The sequence below is a fragment of the Herpailurus yagouaroundi genome, unplaced genomic scaffold (genome assembly GCF_014898765.1).
Source record: "Herpailurus yagouaroundi ecotype Mexico unplaced genomic scaffold, PumYag 139, whole genome shotgun sequence".
NCBI classification, from domain to species: domain Eukaryota; kingdom Metazoa; phylum Chordata; class Mammalia; order Carnivora; family Felidae; genus Herpailurus; species Herpailurus yagouaroundi.
In genome coordinates this window covers 1,598,301-1,618,819 of record NW_024412394.1, presented here as the reverse complement: position 1 = coordinate 1,618,819, position 20,519 = coordinate 1,598,301, and the positions used below count along the sequence as shown (strand labels likewise).

The following is a 20,519-nucleotide window of genomic DNA, read 5'->3' as shown; positions in this document are numbered from 1 at the left end:
CCCCCCCCCCCCCCCCCCCCCCCCCCCCGCCCCAGGAAATGGGAGGAGGCTGCTACAGTTGCCGGCTTTGCCCCGGGCTTTGAGGCCCCTCCCCCTGCCTGAGGACTCATGAGATGGAGGCAGGGTCTCTGCAGGTGACCAAGAGGTATGGCCCTGAGGAAGAGCCTGCGCCCACAAGGCCAACAGCTGGAAAGAAGGACCCCAGCAGGGTCTTGGTCCCTCAGCTGAGCCTCGCCCCAGTGACACTGTCATCAACTCCAGCTCACCCCTGGTCATGTCTGGGGGAGTCCAGGGATCCCAGGAAGCATCTAGGGGAGAAGAGAATGACGGTTCCTCCTCCAGCCCCACCAGTCATTAGGGGCGAGGCCAGGACAAGAAGGGCACTCCCCGGGGCAAAGTGGAAGACTAAAGACTGGGAGGCCCCCCTTCCCTGGGGTCTGGAGGGGAGGCCTTTGAGAGTAGGGTGGTGGAGAGAAGGGAGCATCGTGAGGCAGAAGGAAGAGGTCAGAAAACCGAGCCCAGAGAAGAGGAGGGGGACGGGTGCTGGCAGCCTGGGGTGGGGGTGAGGGGTGTAGTCTGGGGGAGTGAGGCAGGAGAGAAGGGTCCGGGAGACATCCCTCAGGGCTCAGGAGACTCTTTGGTGGGATCTGAAGAGCAATGTTGGAACGTCTCTGTTGGGCTAAGTACTAGGACCCTCGCCTACCCTGGGGCCATCACCCCAAGTCCCACCACCGCCCTGGCCTCCAGGCAGCCCTGCAAATGCTTCTGTCTCTGTATTTTTTGTTTTGTTCTGTTTTGACTTTTAAAAAAATAAAAGCTTGATCGGAAAATATGTCTGGAACTCTATGGCGAGGGAAGAGGGACAAGAGAGAAAAGGGAGGGGAGGTGGCGGGTGAGGAGTGAGGGGTGGTGTGAAGGGGAGCAGGGCAGCTAGATGGCCTCCACGTAGTTGGCGGGATAGAGGCCCAGCTGCCCACTGTCCAGCCGCCCGCGGCACCATCCCTGCTCGTCCTCCTCGCCCAGCTTGGTGAGCTCATCTCCTAGGAAGGGGACACAGAGGAGCTCATTGACGGGGGTGGGGTGGGGGGGGGGGGAATGGGGACGCTTAGAGAGAGTTTAGGTAAGCCCTCCAACACTATTATTCTAGGCCCACCCCAATGCCCTCCCATGACTGCCCCAAGCTCACTCTGAAGATCAGCCCCAGCCACACCCCCACACCCAAACACCTAACCTGGTGCTGCCCCCAGCCAAACAGCTAATCTGGGTCTCGGTCCTGCCTCCCAAGCCCAGGCCCCGCCTCTGGCTCCCTTTTTCTAATCCTGTCCCTTCTCCACGCAGCCCCAGCCCTCAGGCCCCGCCCCCACCCTATTCTCAAGTGCCGACTCCACCCCTGGCACCCGGTTGCCGCTCTCAGGCCCTGCCCTTGCACCCTAATTCGAGTCTTAGCCCAGGGGCCAGGACCACCCTCCAGGTTTGGCCCCGCCCACGCACAAGGCCCCGCCTCCAGCCGCGTTCCCAGCAAATCCGGGCGTCTCCTGCCTTCACGCCCCACCCCCCCAGCCCAGCCCAGCCCACCATACCAGCCTTGAAGCTGAGCTCGTCCTGCTCCTGGCCGTCGTAGTCATAGAGTGCCCGCACACGCACTCCCTTGGCGTCGTCCTCGAAGGGGTTGGAGCCCCCATTGGCCTCACTGCCCCCAAATGGGTTCCCGCTCTCGTCGTCCGACCATTCGGTGGCATAAGGCTGGCCCCTGTCGTAGCTGCTAACGCTGAAACACAGCGAGGGGACCCAGCATGAACTGCCCCCTCCTCCAATCAAAGCCCTGGCCCCAAATTTCACCAAGACTGGAACAGGGATGGGCCTGGTAAGAGGGGCTCCCGGGCCAGCGACCCTCACTGACAGCTCTTTGGACAAACGTGAGTCAGGACTATTAGCATTATTACTCAGACCTTGAGTGAGGGGGTGCTGAAGGGGGACCCCTGAAAACATCTGACCCATCATCTTAGAGGGGCACTAGTGGTTAATGAGCTTGACCTCTTGGACATCATATCCTGGCTCTGAGGCTTACTAACTAGCTATGTGACCTTGGGCAAGGCACTTAATCTCTCTGGGTTTCAGTTTCTCCATCGGCAAAATGGGACTCTAAACACTTCTCAGAGTGTTGGGAGGCTTCAGTGGGTTAATATATGGCACATGCTTACAACAGTGCCTGGCACACAGTAGGTGCTCTCAAAGGATGACCCACCACTACCTTTGAGAGGACCACGGGGTTGCCGTGATTTAGATCATTCCTCGTCTTCTGAGGTAAAACTCATGTGCCCCAGTTTGTGGGCCCCTCTAGCCCCCAGGAAGCTCCCCAGGAGGCACTCACCTGCCACGGTCCCCAGCCTGGGATGTGGACTCCACCACTCCAGTGGCATTGGTCAGCGTCACCCCCTCTGCCTTCTTGGGCTGCTTTTCTTTCTTGGTGGCGGTGTGAGGGAGGTCTGGGTTCCACTCCTGGTGGGCACCAGGGGAGCAGTGAGGCAGGGGGGCTGCCCCCTGAGATCCCTTCCAGCCTTCTCTGTCTTCCCTTCCCCATCCCCACACCTCCTCACCTCAAACTGGGGCCAGTTCATGGGCATGCCAGGGCCACTGGTGCTGCGGAACCATCTGAGGTCATCCTGGGCGTCAGCCCCCCGAATAGCCTGCTCCAGCTCCCGGTACACGTGGACATAGCTGTGCACAGGGGAGATCAGGAGTTGGGGGCCAAGGTGCACCATGGCCCCTTCTCATCCTGGCCAGAGGATGAGCCCATTCAGGGGACCAGGGTCCCTCTCAATGGCCAGAGGGAGCCCATTCAGGGGACCAGGGTGCTGGCATGCCCCCAGCTAGGAATCAGCTGGGAGCAATCTCCTTGTGGTCAGCTCCAGCAGGCACCCTCCCCTATCGTCACCTTAGCCACAAATCCATCCATCCAAGCGCATTTCTCTAGTGCCTAATCTGTGTTGACTTGCACCCAGGCGGCCACTGTATTTGGCGCCTCTTCCTTCTTGGCCCCTGCGGCTCTGCCCACCCTTCCTGTTCCAATAACATGGGGCCCAGCATGCCCGGCACACCATTTCTCCCCTCTGCTGTGGGTGCCTGTGCCCACCACGCTGCCACGCCCAGCTACCTGCTATTCTCGGCAAGGTTGAGGTGACGTTTGATGTCCAGCAGCACCTCCTTGAGGAAGACCAGCCGCTTTTCCTCAAACTGCTGGCACTGTTCAAACACCTGCTCCATGCTCTCCATGTACTGGGGTGTGGTCTTGCCCACGTCGTCCAGCACCTTCTCATACTTCTCCTGCATCTACAGGCCCCAGGGCAAAGGAAGGGTGAGAGCCAGGCCTGCAGCTCCCGGCCACCCCCGACTCCACCCCTCGGACCCCAGCCCGTCGGCACCTTCTGTACATCCTGCTTGCACTTGTCCACTTTGTCCTGCAGCTTCTTCTGCTGCTCGGGCGTGACCGACTGCTCCGTCTTGCTATTCATCTCCCGGGTCATGGCCAGCTTCTCCTCTTTGCAGGCCAGATGGTAAGCCTTCTTTGCTGCCTCCAGCTGTGGGGACAGGGGGAGGGGAGGTACAGCTCCTGCTTGTAAGCAGGAACCAATGTGGTCACTCATCAAGCCCTCCCACCTGGCGGGAGCAGTGGACACACGTTCCTAAGAGGCAGGAGGGGTGCAGGCCCTAGCTCCAGGTATGGGGAGCAGTGCCCACCCATGCGTGGATGTATCCCCATCTGGCACTGCCTGCTGCCCCTACGGACGCCCTCCCTTTGGGCACTGAGGTGCCCGCCCCACCTGTGGATATTTCTTCCTACGAGGCTGTGGGGCTCCCAGCGGGCGGTGCACTGCCCGCCCCATCTGTAGAGTCTCTCCCTCTGATCAGATCTTCCCTCTGAGCTCAGCTGCCCACCCCTGACCCTTCTGCAGCAGCCACCCACTGGGCACCTCCTTCATCTTCTTGGCCCAGGGCTTCTGGGCCTTGCGGAAGCCGTCCTCAGCCTCCTTGGTCTCCTTGAAGCCGCCCATGATCTGCTTGTGATAGGCATCCTTCTGCCAGTTCTTGACCTTCTCCAGGTCCTCGTTCAGCAGGTTGTTCTTCACTTCCTGGTGCAGTTCGCTCACCTTGTCCGCCTCCGTCATGATGGCACCCCAGGCCCGCTCCAGGCTGCCATACTGTGGGCCTGAGAAAATGGTCATGGGGTCACGAGGCCCTCATCGCCCCCTGCCCAGAGGCCTCCTTCATGCCTCTTTTCTCTGACGCTTTCCCCATACACGCCATGGGCGCAGAAATGCCCTCCTCTGCCCTCTTTATAGTTTTTCCTGTCCTTCAGGGCCCAACTACCTCCTCTGGGAAGCCTTCTCTGACTGCTCTATTCTCTCAGACTTCGGCCTGCAGCCCTCACAGAATTCTTCTTAGAGCATCTACCTCTGTGCCTACTCCCTATCTTCTCCTGTCAACCCGTGAGTCCCATGGGGGCAGCCTGCACCCCGTGAGTTCTCACAAGCCCAACACAGCACCAGGCACACAGTAGGTGCTTCAGGAATGTTGACTGTTACAACCGAAGAACCAGCTGGTGACAGATGCCAAGAGGCCACCGGGACCAGTCATGCCAGTCATTTGTTCCTCTGTGTATTGGGGATCAACTCTGTGCCAGGCACTGTGCTGGGCAGTGTGGGCTCAGCCCCTGCCCTCATGGGGTTTAGAGACTCGTGGAAGAGAAAAAAAATGTTAACAAATACATGTAAACCCCAAGCTGAAATTGTTCTAGATTGAAGGAATTGAGAGCCAGGACAACTAAATGCGGTAATGTGATTCTGGATTGGCTCCCAGACCAGCACAAACAAATTTGCATATGGGTGATATTAAATGTCCCGAATTTGATAGTTGAACTATGGCTATGTAAGCAAAATGTTCTTACTCTTGGGAGATACGTGAAGGATTTAGAGTAAAGTGGCATGCGTCCCACTTACATGATTCAGAACACATATGCACAATGGAAAGAGGAACTGGGAAAACAAATGTAGTAAAATTTTAACTGGCGAATCTGGTTGAAGACTAGAGTTCTCTCCACTATTCTTGCAACTTTTCCCTAAGTTAAAATTATTTTGAAATAAAAAGGTTGTTTTGTTTTGTTCTGTTTAATCCAACCTAAAATTGTACAAAGTCGTGTTGAACAGGGACAGGGAAGACCTGGCTTGGTTTGGGAGGGTCAGAGTGCAGTGTGGGGACGGTGCCTCCAAAGGGCCCGTGGCCCGGGGGGTGGGGGGGGGGGGGTGCAAGTGCATCTAGGTGGCTGGGCGCTCCCAGAACCCGGGCCTGTGGGGAGCCCGTTAGGGCCTGGGCGAGGCGCACGGGGTGGGCATGGGGGCACCTTTCTCGATGAGCTGGCGCCAGCGCTTGGCCCAGTCGGTGAGCTGCTGCGCGTACGCCTTCTCGATCTTGGCGCGCTCCTGCACGCAGTTCATCAGGTCATTGCACAGGCGGTGTCCGTCATCGATGCGCTTCACCGTCCGCTTGTAGTTCCCCACCTGGCGGCCAAGGAGCGAGCACGACTTCCGCGGGCTCCCCGCCCCCCCGCCCCGCCCGCCCAGGACACCGCGTCCTGCAGGGGGCGCCCGCCAAGGCCACCTTCCCACCTTCGCGGCCTGGCCGCCCCGCGGGAGCGCACTGGGGGGCTCCCCACCCTCTCATTTTCGGGGGCCCCAGCACCCTGCATCATACCCGACACTCCCTCACCCCACTCTAAACATAATTTCCTCGCTGCCACAAAGTGCGGGATTTTGATCATTTGGACCCAGACTAGAATGAATTATTCATCTTGTTCTTGTGAGCTCAATGTATCATATTTATAGAGTCATGTAAGTGTTGAGTTGAGCTGCAGCTTCTTGACATAATATTATGTTTTGTAGACATCTCATTAAACACTTATTAATTTAGGTTTGGCAGTTCTCACTTTGGGTTTTGGAAGCCAATCGAAACATTTTATTTCTTGGTCTCAAATAGTTTGGGAGGCTCCTGAAACGCTGGCTCTAGTCTTGCCTCCACGTCTTTGTTGCTGGGGGGGGGGGGGGGCGGCCCGCCCCCGGCGGCCCTCGGGAACGCATGCCACAGGGTAAGGGCAGGGGGCAGCTGTAAAAGCCTGTGTAAGCTGTAGAGCTCTGTACCTGCCTTCGTGAAGCGTCAGGCCTCTGAGCGAAGCCCCCAGAGCAGACGGTCAGGAGGGGGCCTGTTCCACGTCACGAAACACTATAGGATCTCTCCGGGTGCAGGTGTGGGGCCGAGGGGCTCTGGGCTTGGTGGGCAGTAGCCTTACCCCACTTCATGGCTACAGCCGGCCCACTGAACACCAAGGGCTTTGGAGGGACCCGAGGGGCTGGGGAGCAAGCCCTGAGGTTGTGGGTGGGTGGGAGCCTGGGCCGCCACAAGGCCAGGCTGTCTGGTCCCCAGGACCTGGGGAGCATCAAAGCCTCACCTCCCAGAAGCTGTCAGTGGTCTCCTCCGGAGCTAGCGAGGCCTCGTCGTAGGAGCCGGACATGGTGCAGCCGAGGGGGGGGGACAGGTGGGAGTGCAGCGGTGGTCAGCAGGCTGGGCTGTTCATGCGCTGGGAGGGCAGGAGAGAGATCCCTGCAGAAGGGCGAAGCGCCCCACGGGCCCCGTTCTAGGCCTGGGCCCCCAACTTGCTGTGAGGATGAGGGCTCCACAGGCTTGAGCCTTGCACTGGGATGGGGACTTCCTGTCCGGGGACTGGCTCACCGTCCCTAGGGTAACCCCAAGAGTCACCTTGTGGCACCCCTCGTGCGCCCCCCCCAACCTCTCCTCCACGAGCCCTCCACTCCATATCCTCGCCCTCCCTCTCCCCCAAATCCATCCTCCAGCTCCAGTGTGGCACCTCTTCTCAAAAGCCTGCCCCCACCACCAGAACCAAGGCACGCACAACTGTTTTCGTGCTCCTGGAGTCGGTGCTAAAAGTTAGAGCCCCCCGATTACATATTTGCTTTATATAAACCTGCAGTTTGCCTCATAGACACACATGGCTTCTCAAAGCCAGCAATGAGGCTAGTCTTTAGGCATGTCTGCACCCCCTCCCCAGGGCCTGGCACCCTGTAGGGCCCACTTGAGGCTCAATGAACCCCAGCTGGCTTCTCAATCTGCCCACGTTGGCATTGACCCCACCCTGATCCACCCAAACCCTTGCACCAGGCCAAATAGCAACCCCCAAGCTCTCCCACCCAGCAGAGTCCCTGGTCTCAGCCCCGAGAACCTCCCCAAATCCCTTACCCGGAGCCCGGGCCTGAGTGCCCTGGGAAGCTGGCAACACAGCTTCCTCCCATCTCTGGTCCAGGCTGGGCCCCTGTAAATCGCTCTTTTGGCTGCCCTGATGCCCAGCTTCAAAAGCCTCCATTAGCCACTTACATGTCTCCTTACGAGTCCCAGACATGTGGCTTCCCGCCCTACAGGTCAGACCACTGTGATCTGTGTGAGTATCGGAGCGGCTACGTGTGGCCTGGATCTGTCGGCAGGCATCACGGCTGTCCAATCTAGGCCGTGTGCTGCCCCAGGGCTGGGGACGCTGCCCGATTCCCATCCCCCATCCAGGCCTCACTGCCACCCCACGCAAGAATAGCTCAGTAGTCAGGAGACAGAGCCCGGAGGGCCAGGCACCTGGTCTTCAAAGGGGCAGTGAGGCCTGCCAGCCTCAGACAGGGGACGCCCGGGGGGATGCTTCCCTGTCTCTGCACTGCAGTCTCAGGGACCCTGCCCAATGAGGATACTGGGGAGGGCCGGCCTCTGGAAGATCCAGTCCAACCTGGGGGCTCAGGGGATGCCCAGCCCTTATAGCAGCTGACCTTCAGGCCCGGGGCAGATGGCACCAACACGCGAGGGTCCTTGGTCAAGGATATCCCTCCCCTCTCTGGCCTCAGTCTCCCTATGTGTCCAGGGCCCTGTTCCCCAGTGCTGCCTCCTCCTTGCTCCCCCTACGCACTAAGGAGCTTTTGTTCCTTTCCCCTTAGCAAAACCTCAGACTTCCCCACAAACTCGTGCGTGGTGGGGGAGGGTAGGAGGAAAGTTGCTTAGAATTCATCAAGGGGCAAAGAAACGTGTCTGGATTTTTTTTCCTCCTGAATTGGGCACTGTTCACTTACAGGGCAGCACTCCCCTCACGAAGAGCACTGCATGTAGACATGGGAAAGCAAAAGGCAGGGATATTTAATGAAGGACTCTCAGCCAGGTTAGGTAAGTATCCCTGGGGCCAGAGCCCCACCTCGAACACGTAAAGTCATACAGAACTATGCTCTTCGGGATCCAGATAAAGCACGGCCATCAGCAGGGCGGCGGTGGGAGCAGGGGGTGAGGGTGCAGGCGTGTCTGCATGAGAGTCCACCTCAGGAAGTGGGGAAGTGACTCGATTAGCCTTGACTAGGGGATGGGGGGTGTGACGGCGTCTCCTCTCCCCACTCCAGAGGCACACCTCCCTCGCCCCGCAATGCTGCTCCCAGGAAGCCACCTTCCAGCCAGCGGGGCAAACCGATGACGCCTAATTTCATGTGCTGCAGCCCTACTTGTAAGAGCCAAAGGCTGGACACATCCCAGATGCTCGTCCAGGGGACTGCGTAAGTAAATGACGGTGCAGGCGTGCCAGGGAACACTCCCCAAGCTGTGGCACTGCAACAAACCAAGAAGGGTGCAGAACAGTGAGCCTGCAGATGCTTCCATTTGTATAGGAGGAAATACATATGCAAGGAACACTTCTGGAAAGCTGGTAGTGGTGGCTGCCTTCGGGGAACTGGGTGGCTGGGGGACATGATGGGAAGGAGATTTTTAAGTCGGTCCTTTATGCCTTTTAAATTTTGCCTTGTGTGCATAAATTGCACTTTTTTTTTTTTTTTTTTTTTTTTTAAAACCTTCCGGCCCCTGTCGAGGAGGAGAGCTGAGGGATCTGAGAGCCAGGACCCAAAGGGCGCTGGAAATACAGAGCAAGGGGACAGTACAGCTAAGACCTGGTGTGTCAGGCTAGACGGGAATACACAATGGTGGAGACCAATCTCCACTTTGTCCAGACCTGGGGGGAGCGGGGAGGACTTGCTGGGGTCCCTCCCTCAGTGCAGGCAAGTCACGGGTCTCCGGGGTCCCAGCTGAGGTGGCACATATAACAGAAATAGCTCTAGCCTTGGGGGTCCCTGCTCTGTCACCAAACTGCTGTGTGACCCTAGGCAATTCACGTGACTTTGTTGGGCCTGCTGGGAAATGAGGATGATATCAGTAGCTGCCATCACTGAAAACGGTGCATCTCCTAGAGTCAGGAAGCCGGTGTGGCCGGCATCTGTTGTGCCCGTGGGCAAGCGCGATAGGCTCTTAGAAGTACCCACCAAATGGGCACGATGCCCGTCTGACTTTTCTCCCCAGTGGCTGTAAAGCTATCGTGGCCCTGCAAGCCCTTTATCATTGATAATAATAACTGGCATTTATGGAGCACATACTTGGTGCCAAGGACCATTCATGTGTCTTAACTCATCAAATCCTGCCAGCAACCCTAGACGGCAGGTGCTACTATGGCCCCCACGTTTCAGAGAGAGCCCAGAGGCTAGGACGGAACTGAAAGAGCTTGTCGACTCTCATTACTGATTTGTCACCATTGCTGGAGAGGGGGCGGTAGTCCCACGGGGAGGGAGGGAGGCTGCTGTTGTAGAGCCAGGGAAGGGGCCGGGTCTTTCTCGCCCACAAAGATGGTGTCGCCCTCAGCATGCTGAACAGGGGGCACGGCCTCTGCTCCAGCCCTACCACTTACCAGGGGGATCTCAGTCGAGTCCTGTCACGAGGTCTGTTTTTCTAACTCACATGATGGGAAAACAATACTCGAGTCTCATGTGACACTCAAGTGATAAAAGGGTAGTAAGCTCTTATTGAAACATATAGACCGTTATGGAAGTGTGAAGTTTTCATGTTGGCCTTGACCTTTCCTCTAGGGAGAGAGGAGCCCCAGGGTGAAAGGGGTCCCTCCTCAGGCCCCAGCTGCCCTGGAGGGTGGGGGCCTCGGTCATGTTCTGTCTGCCCCTGGCTTGAATAAGGGACAGAGGAATTAAGAGCATAAGCCCAGAGAGGGCAGGCCTGCTGTGGCCAAAGGCGGCATGTGGATTCCTACATTGCGAGTTACTAACAGTCACAGGCCTTGAAGTCACCCTAGCCCTTTTCACTTCCGACCACCAGCCAACCCATCAGCAGATCCTCTGCTCTCAACCACCCTGGTCCCACCCTCATCACTGTCCCCAGTGGCCTCTTCACTGGCCTTCCTGCCTCTGACTTTGTGTCCCTCACCTCCGCTCCCACTCCAGTCTGTTCCCTGCTATAGCAGCCACGGGGACGCTGCTAATACCTAGGTCAGATCCCACTACTGCCCTTCTCAGAATCCTCTTGTGACTCCCCACTTCCTCCAAGTAAAAGTCTAATTCCTTCCCAGGAGGCCCTGCAACTCCTCCTGCTCCATCAACCTCCTTGCTGTTGTAACCCCAGGGCCTTTGCACTTGCTAGGAATGCCACCCCCCCCACACACAGATTTCCAGGTCTGCTCAAATGTCATGACCTTCCCTTATCTAACTTGACACTCTTTCCCACCCTCCAGCATTCTCCTCTCTTTCCTCTCTTTATTGTTCTTTCTCCACAGCACATGTTACCATATGCCAGGTTCCCAACATTATAGCATTCATCATATTTGTGTCTTCTTCTCTCACTGTAATGTCAGCTTGCTAAGATCAGTGGTTTTTGTCTGTCTGGTTCTCTGCTGTATTTCCAGCATCCAGAGCAGTGCCTGACACATAGTTAAGTGCACAGTATGTTTCTGTCGAATGAATGAAAGCACATTCTATTCATTCATTAAATGGCAGAAACACTGAATTCTGTACCTCAGAGCCAAACATAGTCCCCTGCATACAGTAGGTGCTCAATATATGTTGATAATGATGGTGACACAACCAAAAGCCCGACTCTCACAACAGGAGGGCTCCAGATCCCACCTGTCCTCTGTTCCCAGGCCCTGTGCTTCTCCTGGCATCCCCTTCCTGTCCTCTAGGCCAACCCTCAGGGTCCAGTTCCAGAGTCTCTTCCTCCCTGATCCCCTATGACGATTCTGCCCTCAGGGTGGCGCACTCCCTCCTCAGGGAGCCACAGTCCACAGACAGAAGAGGCTATTCCAGGGGCGCTCAGTCAGTTAAGCGTCCGACTTCGGCTCAGGTCATGATCTCACGGCTTGTGAGTTCGAACCCCGCATCAGGCTCTGTGCTGACAGCTCAGAGCCTGGAGCTTCTTCAGATTCTGTGTCTTTCTCTCGCTCTCTGCCCCTCCCCCACTCATACTCTGTCTCTGTCTCTCAAAAATAAACATTAAAAAAAATTTTTTTTTAAAAAGAAGAGGCTGGGGGCGCCTGGGTGGCGCAGTCCGTTAAGCGTCCGACTTCAGCCAGGTCACAATCTCGCGGTCCGTGAGTTCGAGCCCCGCGTCAGGCTCTGGGCTGATGGCTCAGAGCCTGGAGCCTGTTTCCGATTCTGTGTCTCCCTCTCTCTCTGCCCCTCCCCTGTTCATGCTCTGTCTCTCTCTGTCCCAAAAATAAATAAACGTTGAAAAAAAAATTAAAAAAATAAAAAGAAGAGGCTGTTCCATTATCCCTCTCTTCACTCTCCCTGTATATCAATAATGATGCCATTATTGAGTACCTGCTATGTGCCAGCCTCTTCGTGCACTGTATCCCCCCAGCCCCCATCCTCACCACAGCCCACGGAGATGGGCAGTGACTCCCCTGCCTTCTCTGAGACTCAGAGAGGTGAAATGACCTGTCTAAGGTCTCACAGCAGGAAGAACACAGAGTCAGATCCAGACCCGGGGATGAGTCCTTCCCCTGCCCTCCCCGCCCCCACCACCAGCTGTCCCCGGGGCAGAGCAGCACTCCGTGGGTGTCACCCAGGCCCCTGGGCCTAAGACATTCTCCTAAGGGAGCGGCTCAGCTCAAACCTGGGCGGGGCCATGGGAAGCCAGAGCCGCCTCCTCCCTCACCCAGGGTGGGTCTCAGGCCCCACGAGCGAACATTCCTGGCTGTAGCCCTGCTCCTCACGTGAGCCCGAGACAGACGGGCTCACCGTGCCTGACCTGGGGCCACGCCGGGACTCTTGCCAGCCTCTCCTGGGGCTTCAGCTGCAGCAGGAGGGCTCAGGGTCAGCTGTATCGTGCTGTCCTTCTCCTCCTCCCTGTGATGCATACCCCCTTCCTCACTCCAGTTTCTGCCGCTTGGCTCACACCTTCCCTCCTGCCCTGGGGTGCAGCTGTCCTATCGCTCATCACTCCCCAGACCAAAATAACCCTGCTTCCCCCAAGGGCCAACTCAGCCCCACCCCCTCCAAGAAGCCTCCCCTGAATACCCCAGCCCTCACCTATCTCACCCCGACACCCTGGTGCAGTTCTTGGTCACACCCTGCCAGGAAGCGCACCTTGCTGGTTCTCTCCCGACGCGCAGAGGAAATCCTGCTATATTAGCACGGTGGTTTGAGAGCGCTGCCTGTGGGGCCAGACAGAACCACCGAGTTCAAAACCCGGCTTTGCCACTTGCTGGCTGTGCGACCTCGGTAAGTTGCTTACACGCTCTGTGCCTCAGTTTCCCCATCGGCAAAATGAAGGTGATGATACCAGCTACCCCATGGGGTTATGGTGCCAGAAGCATTATTGTCACAGGTATTACTGCCTATGCTTCTTCCAAAGCAGGAGACCCTCAGCTCCCTGGATGACTTCACACCCCCTTCTCCGCTCTGTGGGCTAACACCCCCCGTAGACCTTTCCTGAAGACTGACTTGTGTCCCCACCAAACCCAAATGTTAATATTTTACCCTCCTCCCCAACGTGACTGTGTTTAGAGATAGGGTTTTGAGGAGGTGATTAAGGCTAAATAATGTCATAACGCTGGGATCCCGATCTAGTAAGATTGGTGTCCTTATAAGAAGAAAAGAGAGATCCGCTTTCTCCCTACATGCCCGCACTGAGGAGAGTCCATGGGGGGACACAGCGAGAAGGCAGCCAACTGCAAACCAGGAAGAAAGGCTCACCAGGAACCCAATAGGCCAGTACCCTGACCTTGGACTTCTGGCCTCTGGAACTATGAGAAATAGATACCCATTGTTTAAGCCCCGCCACCCCCCAACCAGTCTATGGTATTTTGTTAGGGCAACCTGAGCTAAGACACCCTTCCAATAGCCTTCCGTCACTCACCTGGGACCCCCAGGTCTCCAGGTGACCTGTGAAAAGGAGACCCCAGGCCTGGCTTCCTCTTGCTTTCTCTTTGGGGATAAAATCCAGGGCCCCCCCCCCCCCCCAAGTTCCATCTCCTCTAGGGGGGGGAGGAAAGAAGAGGCTGGAAACACAAAGCAGGAAACCAGGGGAGACAGAGCTTGGGTCTCAATTGAGGCTGGAGGGCCCCAGAGAGACCCAGGGCAGAGGGGACCAGGTAGGCTCGTCCTAGCCAGAAAATGGTTAAAGCCAACAAGCCACGGTGGCTGGCCTCTCCTCCCCTCCTCCCTCGACTCCAGCCTTTGGCCTTTACCCTCTCTACCCTCTCCTTCTTCCTCCAGCCCCAGACCCCCTCTCTCTCCTCCAGAAACTCCTCCCTAAAGGCAGTCGCCACCCTGCACCACACCCCCTGCCCCGCTCCAGGCAAAGAGGAGGAAGCATCTCATTCGGCCTGTTCATTTCCAGGGAGCCTCTAGGACTGTTCCAGTGCTGGTGTCGCGCAGCAGGCTCCACAGGGAGGTGTCTCCTTGCTCGCTAGGTGGTGACAACAGTTAAGAGAAAAGTTAGGCAGGGTATAAGGGGGCAGGAGCAGCCCTCAAGCGATGGTGGGGTGGTGTGGGGGAGGGGAGATGGTGTATACACGCACCAGCCCTCCACCCTCCCCGTGGGCTAAGCCTGGGGTGGGTCCTCCAGTGGCTCCAGAGGTCCCCAGTGGGATTGAGCCCTAGTTATCCACAGTGAGAACTGGCTCCCTGTCTCGCCTACACATTCGCAGTCTTTCCAAAGACCACCTCTCAAATGAGCCTCTCTCATGGTATCCTTATCTCAGGGTCAGCTTCCTGGGGAGCCCAAACGGAAACCCCACAGGTGAGGAGGCAGGAGCTAGGGCTGCTGATGAGCAGGCCCCTGCCCTCGCTGTTCTGGGTACCTCTCTCTCCTTGAGACCGGTCATCCCACACTCGGCTCCTCTGAGAGGGTCGGTCCTGTCCTGAGCCTTCTGCATCCGTGGCCTCCCAGAGGGCAGGGCCAGGTGTGGACGGCCTGGGGGAAGGGACAGCTCCTTCCAGGCCTCACCAGTCCCCCTGTTCTGGCTGGGATGGAGGCCGGCCCAGCTGTAGAAGGTAAGGCAGGACAGATGCCTGTCCCAGGCCCTGGTGGGGAGGGAGGGTCTCTAGCTCCCCCCAAAGGAGAGGGATGAGCAGAAGGGGTGGTGGGGTTCAGAGGAGCTGGGAGCAGATTGAGACAGTATATCCGGGTTACTTGGCTGCTGGCTCCAGGGGAGATGTGCATTCCCCACCTTGTCTGGCCTTCTCACTCCCAGGCCCTTCACCCCAAAGCAGAAGCCTCCTGTGCCTAGCATTCAGCAGGTGCAACTAACGTTTGCAGAAATGAACGAGCCATGTCAGCTTCTTGGTGAGTATTCCCCACCCCGTCACAGGCCCAAGGATCCCTTCTGGGCCCCTGCACGAGCTACTCTGACCCCCAGGGGCCCAGGGAAATGGGGAGCCCCATATTGTGGTCCCAGCAAAGGACCCGGCCAAGCTCTCAGGGTGTGCTGGGGAAGGAGGCGGACCCAGGGTCACACACACCAGTCTCCTGCCCTTCTCAGGCTAGGATCTCTTCCCCATGGCATCCAAGGCCCTTCAGCCCTATCCCAGGGCAAACCTGGACCGGGTGCCACTCACCCACTGCACTGGCGCAGGCCCTGCCCTGTCCTTTCAGTGCCCAGATGTTAGAGTGCGGCCCAGGTCCTCCCTGGGCCCCAGCCCCGCCCCCTCCTGAGCACCGGGCAGAGGTTCCTCCGCAGTGCCCGAGCTCCCCAGCAGCAGCTGAGTCTGTCCCCAGGAGCAATGCAGCAGAGGGACAGAGTGGGGGGGAGGGAGAGCCATAGGCACCCCCACCCGATCCCCCAACATGGAGACCCTGGGCTTGCTGAGGACGGCACAAGGGTCCCTTGGGAGATCTAGGGATCTAGGTCTGCAGGGAGAACAAGGAAGGAAAAGGCCCGAGCTTGGGGGAGAAGGAGAAACATGCCTCTTGTCTGAGCAGGGGGCTCTGAGCCCAACGCCTGAGATCATCTGGGGCTGGCACAGAGGCAGCTGGTGTGGAGGGTGGGATGTGGGTACGCTGTTCCCAAATGGCCAGGGCCTAGCAGTGCCCTGAGTGGGGGCAGGGGGCATTCTTACCTCTCTAGCCTCAGCCTGGGGAGGGGGGAGCACTGTGGGTCCCCGGAAGCTCCAGCCCCCCTCAGCCCACTTCCCCCAGAGAGGGGAACATTTCTACAGTCTGGACCTGTGGCGGTGGTGGAGAGAGGGACAGAGGGGCAGAGGAGGAAGGCGGCAGTGGGGACGGTCCTCCTGTTGAGGAGGATCCTGATTCTGAAGAGGGCCTCCCAGGATCCAGGCTGCTCCCACCCAGGTCCACTGGCTCTGCCTGTATGCCTCCTGCCAGGTGCGGCTGGTAGGAAGGCAGGGGCAGCTGGGGGTGGGGGTGGGGGGGGCACTCTCCATGCAGCCTCTTCCAGCTGTCCCCATCGGGGATGCCTACCTGGGCCTGTCTGGGCACCAAGCCAGGGGCAGGTAGGAGCTCACTGCCCCCGCTGGGCCAGGCCAGGGCCGGAGGGGCTGGCTGTCCTCCTCCTTCTCCGTGGTGGCGGGCAGGGAGGGGGCCTGGTGCCCGGGCTGGGGGCTCTGTCCTCCCGGGTTCCCTCCACCGCTGGCTCAGGAAGGCAGCAGAGCCAGAACTGCAGAAGCCAGCTCCCCGCCCCCCATCGCTGCCTCCTCCCCTCCCTCCTCCCGACCCGCCTCCTTCTCCAGCCACCTACCTCCTTCTGCTCGTTTCTATGGCAACCAGGCAATGCCGCACAGCCTCCCTCCCTCCCAGACACCAGGGGACGCCCGCCTTCCACGCTTGCTTCTTCGAGAGGACAACCACCCGGGCGGGGCGCACACACTTCACCTTGGAGATGCCAGTGAGCACAGGGGCTCGCCAGGCCACCCTTGACTGTGTGGGGGACCCTGCTCCAGCCCCTCTCCTCTCTTTCTCCCCAAGACCCTCCCTCCCAACATCCCTTCGAGACACTGCAAGCGGCACCTGCCCTTGCCCTTGCCTCGGGTCCTTAAACTTCACTGCCTGCTGCTCTGTAAACATTTGTTTACTTGATCATTTAATCTCACCCAGTCAGCCCTCGCAATTTTATTTTGAGCCTTTTCTGGGTCAGGCCGAGGATGAGATGCTTGTCTACAGTCTCATCCTCTGAGAATCCATACCCATTTTACAGATGGGAAACTGAGGCCCACGGTAGTAAAACAACCTGTCTGAGCATCTAAGGCTCCTGGGCTGGTTATTGGCAGTGAGGCCTTGTGATTCCAACTCCCACGGGCCACAGCTATCACCCACCCCTCAGAGAAAACAGCGAGGCTCGCGCTACACGCATGTGACCTCCCTGCTCCGATGTGTGTCTACGCAAATGAGCACCCCAACAACACACTTATAAATACAAACTCCCATTACATGTATTTGCCTACATGCATCTCCACAAGTCTGTGCATCTACCTGTATGTGCAGAGGGAACAGACACGGTAAGAGTAATGCCAGCATTTACACATCTTTAGGACACATGTATGCACATCTACGTGGATCCAGAACGTGCAACACATAAGCCCTTTCTACACAAAAGCAACAGATGCGTACACGAGCCCCTAGCCCCATGGGAGGGGATCGGTGACACAAGCATGTGTCCCAACCAGGAGACTGAACCAGAATCAACTTCTAGGAGAGGACCTTTCTGCTCTGCACTTGCCCTCTAGAGATCAGACACTAATCTGCCCACCTTGTCTCAGCCCTGCTGCAGGAGGGGTCTGGGGTGGGGGTAGACATAGGACCCACCCTCCGGGAACCCTCCTCCCTCATAAAGTCCCCTGCCTGATCCACACTAAATCCCACCTAGAGGCCCCTCTGCCTAGGAGGCTCACAGATATCCCCACCCATCCCCCAGCCAGGTCCTGGGACTTGGGAATTATGACAGATCCAGTAAAATGGGCCCTTCCTCCTCAGAGGGGATTCCAGGCTCAGAGAACCCTGTCAGCCCCCCAGGAGGGATGGCATCTGGTGGAGGCGAGGTGAGGACGTCAAGTGGGGACTGGGGCCCAGGACGCACAGCGTGCCCCCACGGGATGCACTGTCTCCAGCCCAGCACCACCTCAGAAGGACCCTGGCAAGGATCAGTGCAGCCCCGGTGCCCCAGGGTGCTTCTCAGGGACCCCACGCAGCCCAGAGAAGGCAGATGCAGTCAGAAAGACCCAGAAGCCAACCAAAAATCAAGCAAAAAACTGTTAACAATAACAATAATAGTAATAGCCTCTTCCACATTTCATCCCACGCAAGATCCCTTCAGTGATGAGACGGACGCCAGTTAAACCAAGGCTATGAGCTATATGGCACATCCAGATTTCAGAGCTGTCAACTGCGAAGGGGGAAATCATCCTGGGAACAGATGAAATAGGGAATCTCCTTCATTCAGCAGATACTTACTAGGCACCCACTGTGTACCAGGGATCGTTCTAGGTGCCGGGACACAGCCGTGGGCAAAACAGAGTCCCTGCCCTCGAGGGTACGGAGCTCGTGGATGTGCTAACTCCTGCTCTCCTGCAGCGCCTCTGGCTGTCACAGCAGCCCTGCAGGTGAGGGCGCAGAACTGACGAGGAAACAGAGGCTTTAGAGGCTGAGCAGTCTGCCCAAGTTAACAGAGCCAGTAAATCCCCAGGCTGGGATTCGAACCCACTGCTTTGCCAAGCTTTTTCCAACGCTCGGCATTGGTTCCATTAAGATCTGATTAGGACACATGGCAACAGCGACCCATTTTCTGGAAGTTTCATAACCAAGTTTGCTTCTCGTCCTTAGATCAAAGGCAGGACAGGGTCACTATATGCATTTGAAGGGCCAGTCAAGAAGCACGAGTGAAGACCGCCCCCCCTCCCCCAAATCACCTCAGAGGGGACTTCCAGCCTGACCATCCTTGAGCGAGAAGCCTGACACTTGTCCACAGGCCTGGAGGTCCTCAGCAGAGGGTCAAGTCAAGGCCCGGGCCAGAGGGTGGGGATGCCTGGCACCTGAGAGCTGGGGCTCCCTGGAGACAGTGGGGAGACCTCAGCTGAGGGCGAGGAGGGATTGAGTTCCCAGGCATTGTAAGCAGAGCCCCCTGCCCGCCTGCCAGTCCCCCAGCCCCGGATCATCTTTCTCCTAAAGAGCCAGCTCCATCCCAGGTTGCCAAAGATAGCTGCCCCCCACCTCCACCCCTCCTGAGCCTGATCCAGCCCACCTACTGCCTGGCAGACCCCGAGTTCTGCCCTCCCATGTTCATACAGGCTCTGTGGGAGGAGCTGACCCCTGTCACCCCCTCTGTGCCCAGCCTGCAGAGCACCCACTCCCACTGTCAGTCTGATCCAGTCTCCTCTGCTACTGAGAGGGCCCCCAAGCCACCAGTGTGCAGCCCTGTAGTCTCCCACCTGCAGGTCTCAGGCGGGCTCAGGGACACCCCCGCACCACACAACACACAGACACGCCATGCCTGTCCTCAGCCCTATTCCTGGACCTTAACCAGGTTCCAGTCCCACAGGCGGAGCAGTCAATATAGGAGGAGGGGGCCTCGGGCGACCCAGGAGAAGCTGACCCCTTCTGTCACTACCTCCTCGTCCAACCCAGAAAACATTCACTACCCCCCCTTCCCAGCCCAGCACAGTTATCCTACAGTTCCCCAGTGCCAGGGCCAACGCAATCAGGGTTCATTAGCTGCTGCTTTGCATCTCATTTGCATAATGTTCTCACGACTGTCCAAATGCCAGAATCCTCCCCAAACCCCTGCCCGTGACAGGCAGGGCTGGCCAGCTCAGAAAATTCCACCGAGGGTCTGTGTAGGGGGCTAAACTGTAGGGATGGGGAAAGAGCAAACGGAGGCAACTTCAAGTCTCAGACGCAGAAAGGCATCGAGAGGAAAAGCAGGAGATATGTACCGAGCACCTCCTAAGTCCAGGCACCATGCACAGTGCTTCACTTGTTTTTCACAATGAGCCATTTTACAGATGTGGAAACGGAGGCTCAGAGCTATGAAGCCCTGGCTATTCGACACCTGAATCCCAGGACCAGCAGCTTGGGCATCACCTGGGAGCTGGGAGGAAAGTGCAGAATCTCAGGTCCCACCCCAGACCTCCTGAATCAGAATCTGCAGTGTCACGAGATCCCAGGAGACTAGAGTGGGGGAAGTTCGAGTTAAGGGACTTGCCCTCCCATGTGAGCTGAGGCGTGTCTGAACAAATCCCAAAATAGTTCCCGAGTACCTCCTATGCCCAGCACTGCTCTAGGGAGCGGGACCCAGGAGATAACCAGACAACATCCCTAACCTCCTGGACATTTCACGCCAAAGCGGGAGACACGCAACAAAGAAACAATAGCAGTTCAAGTGGTCATCAGTGCTGTCAAGAAAAATAATGTGGGGGCGCCTGGGTGGCTCAGTCGGTCAAGCGGCCGACTTCGGCTCAGGTCGTGATCTCACGGTTCATGGGTTCGAGCCCCGCGTTGGGCTCTGTGCTGACAGCTCAGAGCCTGGAGCCTGCTTCGGATTCTGTGTCTCCCTCTCTCTCTGCCCCTCCCCTGCTCACGCTCTGTCTCTCGCAAAAATAAATACATGGTAAAAAAAAAAAAAAAAAAAAAAAAAATTTTTAAAGAGAAGAAAAATAATGTGGAGTAAAGACAGAGGATGAATGGGGGGACATTTTAGAATCCCTCTTTGAAGAGATGACATTTGAACAGACACTTAAATAAAGGGGGAAGGGGAGGTGATGATTTGCAGGAACAGTGCTTTTGGGCAGAGGGAAGAGCAAGGGCAAAAGCAGGAGCCACCTAGGCACGCTGAAGGCACCCCCAAACTGAATGGATGTTTTGATGGGCGAACGGGTGGGTAGACAGAGGAATGGCAGGTAGAGAGAGGCAGTAAATAAGGTCGGAACAAAGAAGCAGCAGGCAGGGGCTCGATCCTACAGGGCCTTGTAGGACATGGGAAGGATTCTACTATCTTATTCGAAAGATGAAGAGAAGCCATTGGTTTTAAGATTGTATTTTATTTATTTATTTATTTTTTAATTTTTTTTTCAACGTTTATTTATTTTTGGGACAGAGAGAGACAGAGCATGAACGGGGGAGGGGCAGAGAGAGAGGGAGACACAGAATCAGAA

The 20,519-nt window shown here is 57.3% G+C and overlaps 1 protein-coding gene across 4 annotated transcripts in view; it reads right to left on the bottom strand.

The window, feature by feature from the left end:
* Positions 1-793: 793 nt before the first annotated feature.
* PACSIN1 (protein kinase C and casein kinase substrate in neurons 1) overlaps positions 794-20,519 on the bottom strand; it is a 54,601-nt gene continuing 34,875 nt past the window's right edge. The window contains exons 1-10 of one of the 4 annotated variants that reach the window (XM_040473248.1): positions 15,838-16,032; positions 6,500-6,651; positions 5,399-5,555; positions 3,972-4,207; positions 3,423-3,578; positions 3,155-3,330; positions 2,598-2,718; positions 2,372-2,499; positions 1,581-1,768; positions 794-1,040 (exon numbers count right to left, since the gene is read on the bottom strand). In XM_040473248.1, the coding sequence (XP_040329182.1) occupies positions 931-1,040; positions 1,581-1,768; positions 2,372-2,499; positions 2,598-2,718; positions 3,155-3,330; positions 3,423-3,578; positions 3,972-4,207; positions 5,399-5,555; positions 6,500-6,562 (1,335 nt within the window). In that variant the 5' untranslated portion in view covers positions 6,563-6,651; positions 15,838-16,032 and the 3' untranslated portion in view covers positions 794-930. Of the gene's footprint in view, positions 1,041-1,580; positions 1,769-2,371; positions 2,500-2,597; positions 2,719-3,154; positions 3,331-3,422; positions 3,579-3,971; positions 4,208-5,398; positions 5,556-6,499; positions 6,652-15,837; positions 16,033-20,519 lie in introns of those variants that run through there. The other 3 variants (XM_040473247.1, XM_040473249.1, XM_040473246.1) reach the window with 3 other exon arrangements.